The sequence below is a fragment of the Salmo salar genome, chromosome 09, assembly GCF_965601325.2.
Source record: "Salmo salar chromosome 09, fSalSal1, whole genome shotgun sequence".
Taxonomy (NCBI): Eukaryota; Metazoa; Chordata; class Actinopteri; order Salmoniformes; family Salmonidae; genus Salmo; species Salmo salar.
In genome coordinates this window covers 26,939,395-26,949,072 of record NC_138299.1, presented here as the reverse complement: position 1 = coordinate 26,949,072, position 9,678 = coordinate 26,939,395, and the positions used below count along the sequence as shown (strand labels likewise).

General features: G+C 41.0%; 2 protein-coding genes across 3 annotated transcripts in view; one reads left to right on the top strand and one right to left on the bottom strand.

Annotated features, from left to right (window-relative positions):
- The first annotated feature begins 306 nt into the window (after positions 1 to 306).
- Positions 307 to 5,844, top strand: rrh (retinal pigment epithelium-derived rhodopsin homolog). The gene is made up of 7 exons (XM_014210623.3): positions 307 to 640; positions 3,158 to 3,348; positions 3,985 to 4,084; positions 4,261 to 4,414; positions 4,522 to 4,690; positions 4,900 to 5,078; positions 5,227 to 5,844. Exons 1-7 carry the CDS (start codon positions 535 to 537, stop codon positions 5,330 to 5,332), a joined length of 1,005 nt encoding a protein of 334 aa, XP_014066098.1. The 5' UTR covers positions 307 to 534; the 3' UTR covers positions 5,333 to 5,844.
- LOC106610934 (glutamyl aminopeptidase) overlaps positions 5,832 to 9,678 on the bottom strand; it is a 27,057-nt gene continuing 23,210 nt past the window's right edge. The window contains exons 15-20 of one of the 2 annotated variants that reach the window (XM_014210622.3): positions 7,917 to 7,990; positions 7,714 to 7,818; positions 7,357 to 7,527; positions 7,005 to 7,145; positions 6,736 to 6,817; positions 5,832 to 6,567 (exon numbers count right to left, since the gene is read on the bottom strand). In XM_014210622.3, coding sequence (XP_014066097.1) covers positions 6,418 to 6,567; positions 6,736 to 6,817; positions 7,005 to 7,145; positions 7,357 to 7,527; positions 7,714 to 7,818; positions 7,917 to 7,990 — 723 coding nt within the window. In that variant the 3' untranslated portion in view covers positions 5,832 to 6,417. Of the gene's footprint in view, positions 6,568 to 6,735; positions 6,818 to 7,004; positions 7,146 to 7,356; positions 7,531 to 7,713; positions 7,819 to 7,916; positions 7,991 to 9,678 lie in introns of both variants that reach the window. The other variant, XM_014210620.3, reaches the window with a different exon arrangement.

Sequence of the window (9,678 nt, the reverse complement as noted above, 5' to 3'; positions counted from 1 at the left end):
ATTTAAGTAACTTGGCATAACAAGGCTCTTCAGACACAGTATCACTCCACTGCATTCACAACTGCAATTGTTGCCTTATTTCTGTTCCCATATGCAGCTCTAATGTTTAGTCAGGACTCACGTGGGTTTCAACTCCATTATGAAAAGCTTCCATGTGACTTGTAAGCCTCTCTTGTGTTCCCCTTACCCATGTTACGCACAAACAACAACCTCCCCAGTATCTGGTAATAAGGGGTAGAAAGTTCGCTCTAATCCTTTAATACTCCCCAACACACATGCACGCACATGCGTACATGCACACACACCATTCGGAGACTCAAAAACTTTCCAGAATTTCCCTCATTCTTTGTATTTGGAGGAGAGGTAGCGTTAGTTTCAGCTTTCTTATTCACAGGCTGCCATCCTTTTGCATGGACCACTTTTTTACTGTGGACTCGAAAATAATCTGGAAGGTATCTTGCTGGTGTAGAAGATTCCTATTATTTCACTGTTAGTTTATAGGGTGTTTTTCACTGAGGCAACTGAAGCACTGGAATGGAGTCTGGAGTCAACAGCACAGGGGAGGTCATTCCCTATGGAGGAAAGAGTGCCTTTTCACAATTGGAGCACAACATAGTGGCGGCATACCTTATCACTGCAGGTACAAATGCACTGCATAGCCTCCACAACACCGTCAATCAACTGAATTATTTTAGGATAGGTAATGGCGTTTTGTCGTTTGTTTGTCATGTTTTTCTGTGTGTTTATGTGTTTCTCAGATTTATTTATAAGCTACTGTAACTGCTATTATAATTATTTTCCAACATAATTCATAATTGTTGTGATGATAAAACATCTCCCTCTGTGATAGATTTTAGATGATGGATTGGTGATGTCTTCTTTGATTGATTTATACAGTACTGTACACTCTTCATTCATGCCTGACTGAATAATATACCTTTGTAGTGTCTCTCCCTTGGTGTGACAAGTTATGAGGGAATATTAGTCATAAAATGTAATACTACTGTTACAATCTATAAAAGTGATTGAGAGATACTTCAACATGGATTGATGATTGCTATAGCAGTGGTATCACTGGGAAACCAAAATGGTAATTTTTTTGCAAAGGTGCAGCTGTCAAATAGATTCGTCCTCTCTCCCCTCTGTATGGTAAATCACCTGACATGACCTCTGCACTTCATCAGTGTGTGTGGGCCAAAGCTGTCTCTTGTCTCTGGGTGCTGTTAGCATTTCTCAATGAGGCCCACCCCACACAGTCCTTTTCATTCATAAGAGGCAAGTCTAGCTCTGGCACACTCTTACAGCTCAGGCGGCTGGTGTCATTATGTAACAAGTAGGCCTACAAAGCAAGTGTGGCCTTTTGAAATAAGTTTTCCCCATGAGTTGGCATTAATTTACCTGTGAAACAGTCTTGCTCAACTATTGTTGGGCAAGCATCACTTGAATCGCTGCTCTGTCTGGTATAGCTAGGCCTGAGATTCTAGTCTGATTCACAAGAACAGAATGTGTTTTTTTATGGGGGGGACCAGAAGGGACAATTTCCGGGAATAATAAAGATGACACCAGAGCCATTACATTGAGTAGGCTGAGTAGGCTAACACCCATTTATCAGAAACAGAGGTGGATTGGCCATCTGGCCATTCTGCAAGATGTCAGATGGGCTGGACCATTATTTTGTTGGTTGGGCTGGTTGTAAAAAATGGAAAATGAAAACAGTTACACGGCCAGCAGGCCATGGGCCTGTTAAGATCATTTTTTATGATTTTTGCTAAATTTCTCCGTTATAATAATATACAATGAGCCTTCGAATGATCGGTTTTCTGAGCTCACACAATGTCACGGGCGTCGTAGGGATTGGACCAAAACGCAGCGGGAACGTGTAAACTCATCTTATTTTATTAAAGAAGGAAAACAAAAAGAAACACGTATACAAAAATAACAAACGACACTAAACAGTCCCGTCAGGTGCACGAACACAAAACAGGAAATAACTACCCACAAATCCCATAGAAAAAAACACCCCTCTTAAATAGGACCTTCAATTAGAAGCAACGAGGAGCAGCTGCTTCCAATTGAAGGTCAACCCAATAAACACCACATAGAAATAGACATACTAGAACTAACATAGAAATAGACTAACAAGAACATAGCCCAACAAACCCCGAAACACTCTAAACAAACACCCCCTGCCACGCCCTGACCAAACTACAATAACAAACAACCTCTTTTACTGGTCAGGACGTGACACACAAACTCACATTCAAAGTTAGACGCGGCATTAGCAAAGAGACCTGCTCCGACTCTGTCATCAATTAGACAGCCAAGATAACGGATAATAAGAAACGGAAAGTTGCTGCCGATAAACTTAGAAAGAGCACATTCTACATTGTCACCTCACTCAAAATGTCCTATTTTTGTTTAAAGTGCATTATCCTCATGATTCCTGTAATGAAAGTGTCTGCCCTGCCGCTGTGCCTGTTTTGCTGGGGCCTGCTGCTGTGATGAGTGAAGCACTCACCTCCTCCTATACGCTCGAGAAAAATGCGTTCTGATTGTATAATATTTCTAAATGCAATTGCAGGAAAAACATGGCTTTGGAAGCTTCTCAACTTTCAATATTCAGCTCAATAGCAACTATTTTACAACCAAGATATTTGATTTGGCTTTGAGATATGGATCTGCAAGCGTGCACAAAATGCGCAATGGCTATTAGGAGGGCAGAGGCCAGTAGGTCTCACGGGTAATAGCCTACAACTGCAACGTTTTTTTAGGACATTACATTTACTGTTGGATGAATACATGGCTACTAGCAGTGGGTATTATATTTAGAGTTAGCAATCTAGTTAATATGTTTTGAGTTTCTACTTCCTCAGCTGTTGAACCCCAAATTAATTAGCCTATGATTTAAATTAGTGCACATAAAGATGTATCTAATTCATCTCTATTGAACTAAAATAATCTGTAAATTCTGTAGTCCTATGTTGACAGGGTAACACATATGACAGGCCCTAATTTGCAAAATAGCCTAAGTCGTTAGCTTGGTGGCTCGCCCAGTGATCTGGGCTGGTTTGGATAAAATACCAGGGCCGAATTCTTGTCCCAGTCCGGCCCTGATCAGAAAACATAAACATTTCAAGCTTAGGTTTCTCTTCACCAGGTGTCATCAGTTTGGCCAGCAACATTGTGGTACTGGTGATGTTTGTCAAGTTCAAGGAGCTGCGAAATGCCACCAATGCCATCATCATCAACCTGGCCTTCACTGACATTGGAGTGGCCGGCATCGGCTATCCCATGTCTGCTGCCTCTGACCTCCACGGGAGCTGGAAGTTTGGCTACACTGGATGTCAGGTAGGTGTAATGAGCCCACTGTGGTAGTCAATGGTACTGTTTGAATGAACCTGCCATTTGTAAAACTTGAAGAAAAAAATATTTGTACACTATGAAAATGTACGAAATAAAATCAGGCAAACTTCATATGCTTTATATTAACTCTATATCAAGTGCAGGAAAACGGACTTAACGTTTGCTGGATTGGTTTGAACTGCCCCTCAGTACAACAGTGTTTAACACCTCACATGGCCAAGCCAAAAATAGCATTTCTTAGAACATTTTCTAGACTTCTCTAATGATCTGAGATTAAGATGTTTAGGAGGTGCTGTGTGAAATCAGGAATTCGGTGCCATGTGACACTAATCTGGGGCTGAAGCCTTCAGTTTGAGAACCATATATTGGACATGAGGTGGGCTGGTGAAATTGACAATGGCCTTCTGATTAGATATGCTGACTGAGGCCCAAGTCCAGTCTGTGGTTATGTTGAGGGCTCCCAAGTTGCATCTCAATAGTGTAAACAGACTTCCTCTTAATCTCCTTTAGTATCCACTCAATTTCACCTGTTCTTTGATTTCAGACCACGTGAAACCAATGTTTTAATCCTGCTAAACAGATTCTGAAATGAGGGATGCTGCTCACTGTTTTCCCCTCCAGATCTATGCAGCTCTGAACATCTTCTTTGGGATGGCCAGTATTGGACTGCTGACTGTGGTGGCCATTGACCGCTATCTAACCATCTGTAGACCTGACATAGGTATTTACAGTCTTCTATTACTTTCCATGGAGGTTTGTAGTTCATCTGTCCGTAGTCTCTTGGTAGTAGCTACTATTGGCTTGGTAAAAGATAGGCTAATCGCTGTGAACTGACAAGAGCCTAAAACATCTGCATAACCGCTAAACCATTTCCCTGCTTTTCCTACTGTTCTCCAGGGCAGAAGATGACCACCCGGTCATACACACTCCTCATTCTGGCTGCATGGCTCAACGCAGTTTTTTGGTCGTCCATGCCCGTGGTGGGTTGGGCCGGCTATGCCCCTGACCCAACTGGTGCCACCTGCACCATCAACTGGAGAAATAATGATGCGTGAGTTGGGACGTTCTTAAAATAACTTTGGGTCATTTCAAGGATTATATGGCATGAAGATAAAATGAATATTATGTCATTAATCATATACAGTGACTCTTTTCCAGGGGCTTTGTCTCCTACACCATGGCAGTAATCGCTGTGAACTTCCTCATCCCTTTGTCAATGATGTTCTACTGCTACTACAGTGTGTCTGTCACCATGAAGAGATACAAAGCCAGCAACCGCTTGGACAGCATTAACATGGACTGGTCAGACCAGATGGATGTGACTAAGGTAAGCCAGTGTTTCTCCATCCAGTCCTGTGTGTTCACATGTTTCTTCTTCTAGCCCAGCTTTGCCTCTCAATATGGACCATTTTAACCTCACAGTTTGACTGACACGCAGGATTCTAGGATTCTATGGTTATAACAATCTGCAGAAGGTTATGTACAGTATATTACATCTACATGAATCTTTCTCTCTGATCTGTCGTTGCTGACTAGATGTCGATAGTGATGATTGTCATGTTCCTGGTGGCGTGGTCGCCGTACTCCATAGTGTGCCTATGGGCGTCCTTTGGGGACCCCAAAAAGATTCCTGCTCCCATGGCTATCATCGGTCCTCTCTTTGCCAAGTCCTCCACCTTCTACAACCCCTGCATCTACGTTATTGCCAACAAAAAGTAAGCTTTCGCCCGTTCTTCTTGTTGATCCCACTTTAGAGTAAGTGACCATAATACCTGTGTATTTAAAGTGTAATTACAGTATAGGTACACACTGTATTGTAGTTACAACCTATTAACGTCCTGTCCTTGTGGACTTTCTATTCAGGTTCAGAAGAGCGATCACAGGAATGCTCCGATGTCAAACCCGACAACAGATCACCATCAACAACCAGGTTCCCATGACGATTTCCCAGCTCCCTTTGACCCAATGAGGGAGGATTGCTAGATGTTACATTCTATGATGATTTTATTCCCCCAAACTCTTTGATTACACTTGTCATTGAGTATACTGTTAGAGGATGGGATACGTGTAAGCAAGTTTAAAAGATCCCACCCTACCAAGCTTTCTAGACCCTATCAGTGGTCATGAGAGAACTGGAAAATACTCAATTCAAGAGTACTGAGGTACATACCAAGTCACCCATTATTTATAGGTACCTCAAAATATACAAAAGTCATTTTATGTAATTAGAGACACATTAGACATCATCAACCTTACAGCTTTGCCCTACATTGCTGTACATCAATGAAGAGTCTGTCCAATACCAGTGTTTCTGGACCACGTGGGTAGGTGCTTCTATATTAACTGGATTTTATTTTGATATGTTGGGATTTACCATGTAAATTGCTCTTTTTATGACATTCTAGCCATTGTAGTCCCGATGTGTTTTACTTTACTGTAATATTAGCATAAACAAACAATAAAGTATGTTTGTGTACAACATTATGCTTTCTTTATTTTCTTTCCTGTGGCAACACTCATCCAGACTGCATATACACTTCTTTTTTTCTAATACAGTTCTACATTCTACAAAGTATATACATTTGTAAACTTTGCATTGTTTGAAACATTATTTAGAAATACATCTGTACATATAGATCAATATATCTGACCCGAGATTAAAAGTAATCATGGTTATTTGGATATGACATCTCAAATTCTTTCCAAGCACTTATTAAGAAATGAAATATTTGTGTGTCAAAATGTATTTTTTATTTGTCCTTCCTTAATTTAAAACAAATATACTGTAGGTAATGCAAGAAAGGTACTAAGTACTGTAAAGTGATTCCACTTGAGTAAAGATAAAGTGGCTCACTGAGTTACAATCACATCAGAAGTGTTTGATTAGCACAGCAGCACATCCAGGACAGAGGGACTTGATTCTTGATTTAGAAAGGCAGTCCTGTGGCGTGATTTCACTGCTGTTGAATTAATTAATTAATGAATGGAAACAGCATGAAGGTTTTTTATTTGGATTAGGCATGGGTTCATTAGTCTTATGTTGACCTGATGTCATCAGTAGGCGACATTGCTCTCCAGCCAAGAGCTGATCTCTGCCTTGTTTCTCCTGACCCACTCGATGTTGTTCCTCACTGTCTCTAGAGCTTGCTGCCTAGGCATCTCCCCAGCCCCGGCATTAGGGTTCAGCTTGAAAAAGTGTACCATCTAAAACACAACCACACAGTCAACACAGTCAGTCATAAAAAGACACAATCCACAACATAGAGCACGGTCAATCTTAAATTCAAGCACACCAGTGCTAGTCTCAATTTAAGTGGTATATTGTTTGATTTACTTATTCTAATTCTATGAGTAGAATGTCCCTGTTCTAACCTGCCACAGCTGTAGCTCTGTATTGTAGGTGGTGCTGATTCTGGTCAGCAGGCGCCCCAGGCTCCTGTCATTGATAGTGTATCTGTAACAAAACAAAAGGAAATTGAAAACTGTCACAGTATTTACATGATTCATTCACTCTAGGCTCAGTTGCTACTGATTCAGTAAATTGACTTACAGCATTCCATTCAGTCACTATCACTTCAATGACTCTGGACTCAGTAACTCTCCATTCAGACTCAGACAAGTGACTCAGAGAATGGGCTCACCTGTTCACTAGGTAGTCCCAGTTGAGGGTGACCCAGTCCCAGGCCATGGTCTTGCCGTAGCGATTCAGAGAGACATATTGGACCACAGTGAACAGATCCTGAGTCCTCACAATACTCTCATCTTTGGAAACCTCCAGTAAGCTGAAAAACAACACAATTCTAACAAGCAGCATTATCTCAAGTCATATCTAGCTAAATAAACTTAAATGTTTGCCAGAAACAATTTTGCACACTCATACCAACAAATGTACTGGGGTTCTAGTAATAACTTTTCACTGGATTATGTTTAAAAGCAATTTTGAATAACTCATGTAAAAATAATTTATAAAGATAATTCATGTTTTTTATTTACTTGAACAAAAGAGTGATGTTCTCCACGGATGCCAATCCATACAGGAGCTTGTCCTTCTCTTGGGCCAAGGTCTCTGTTTTGTACCTCTCAAACATTAAGTTCCACTTCGCCTCAGTGCCTGAGTTCCTCATGCCATAGCGATACACCAACAGGCGCAGGTTCACCCCAACACTGCTGGAGGTCAAAGGTCATGTTATCATTAGGGCTTAGTGGGATAAACATGCTTTTAGGAATAGGAATGCTAATAAAGTAGTTAGTTGTGTCCATCAGTTTAGGCCTAACATTAGCATGTACTGCAGCTGGATTAGTAAGTAGATCATGTGTCATTTAATGATTTAATTCAAGACTAATATTTACCTGATGTTTCCTGAGATCCATTGGTCAAATAAAACAGATGCCTCATTTAGCATTTCCTGGTCGCCCATTTGACAAGCAATTCCCAGGACTGTCTCACGCAACAGCCTATACAAAACCCATATAGACAATACAGTTCACGATCAATATCCAGCAAAAACACCCATGATCTATCAAATAAAGTAGATTGTCTCTCCTTGTTTTACCTATCTCTCTGGCTTCCCTTGTCGTCCCATCCCAGCTGCCTGGAGATAGTCTGCACATGCTCACGGAATAATTTCTGTAGGGGAAATAAGCGACTGGACATGACTAGTCTATTCCTGAAACTTCCTTAGGGAGTATCCCCCAAAACACCCCACCAGGGACCTGGAGCTAAACAAAGGACATGTTTTAGACCTATTCACTAGTTTATATTATTATCTCATACGTACAGGTAACTGACAAAGTAACCCTTAAAAAAATATGTTTGTTGAGGCTAACTTCCCGCAGGTTTGAGGCAAATTTGATGCAACTAAATAGTCTGCCACAAAATGTTGCCAAAAGTTTGCAATGTTTGTCACTAGTGGTGAATCTGCTGCAAACCTTTGGCAACAATAATATTTATTGGCACTAGTGGCAAACAGTTCACCAGAGGTTTTTTTCTGGCAGACAATTCTCTCAAGATTCTATTTGAATTTATGGCAACAAGTTCCAAGACCAGTAACCGTTGATGACCAATCAGGGGGATTAGAAACATCTGTTGGAAAATGGAAACCAAGCAATCTAGCTAGGTAGCTACCAGTTGTCCTGTGAGTGTCTAACTTACTAATTAGACTTCCTAATGAACTTTAACATTTTATTAGCTAAATTATGCCTAGTTAGCAATGTCACGTTTTATGGGATAGAGTGAAACATTTTGTTGATACCAGTTTCAATCTGTCAGCGCCACTGACTGGCCAGCGCTTAGCTAAATAACGTTAGCTATCATATTTTTGCACAATTATTGTGATAGCTAGCTAGCTACATTGCTGTCTTAAGACCAATACGCATGTCAATATGTTAGTGTCCAGGTTCAGTAGCATGTTAGCTGGCACAACAGCTAAGCTAAGGTAGCAACAATATGAGTTGATATGACATCAGTAAAACTTAACTTTTGCAGATGGATAGATACTCTTCCCCAACCCGTGGTGTTGAAAAAAGCTAGGAGGAGGATGCAACAACACCCTGGAAATATAGTTGTAGTGCAATCACTAATACAACTTTTAGAGTGATAAATGAGTGTATTGTCTACAAGATTGATAAGGTGAGCAAATGCATGTATTCTCAAATGTAGCCCATTCATTCTTTGTAACAATTAGATTTGAATTGCTTTGAACTAGTGGTAGCTAGCTCATCTTGATACTGTTGTTACTTCTATCATTCTAGAAGCAATCAGTTACAAGGCAAAAATACAGATTGAGGCCTTCAATCAAACTGAGGACGGAGAAATGTGTGTGCACCAGAAAGGTCAAAGCTTCTTGCATGCATGGCTTTAAGATGTAAATTACACAAAAAAGAAATCTGGGTTGTTTTGATGACCCAATTGTTGCGTTGCAGGCATTGGGTCAATAGTTGGGTTGTTATGTTTCACTATATTGGATACTCCAATATATTGGTATCACTCCACGGTGGAGGGATACATCCGAGGTGAGGATTTACTGCCGTGTACACCTGTGTCACGGCTGGGGTCCGCCCCTATATATAGACCCCATGGCCTCGACACACGTTCTCTTTCAGTTTCTCGGCGGACGTCCGTATGACTTGAGGTACAATCTTTCTGAAGTTCGCTTGGTAAGTCACTGGTAAGTGTAATATCTTACGTGGAAGTATACTAATTGGCTGTTTGCAGCCTGGAGCAGCTGGCCAGCCCCTCTTGGGTGCTCCACTCGCTGCGCGCGGTTGATCTGTGTCTTCCACCCGTGGTTTGTCGTGTTTTTGTTTCGTTAGCGT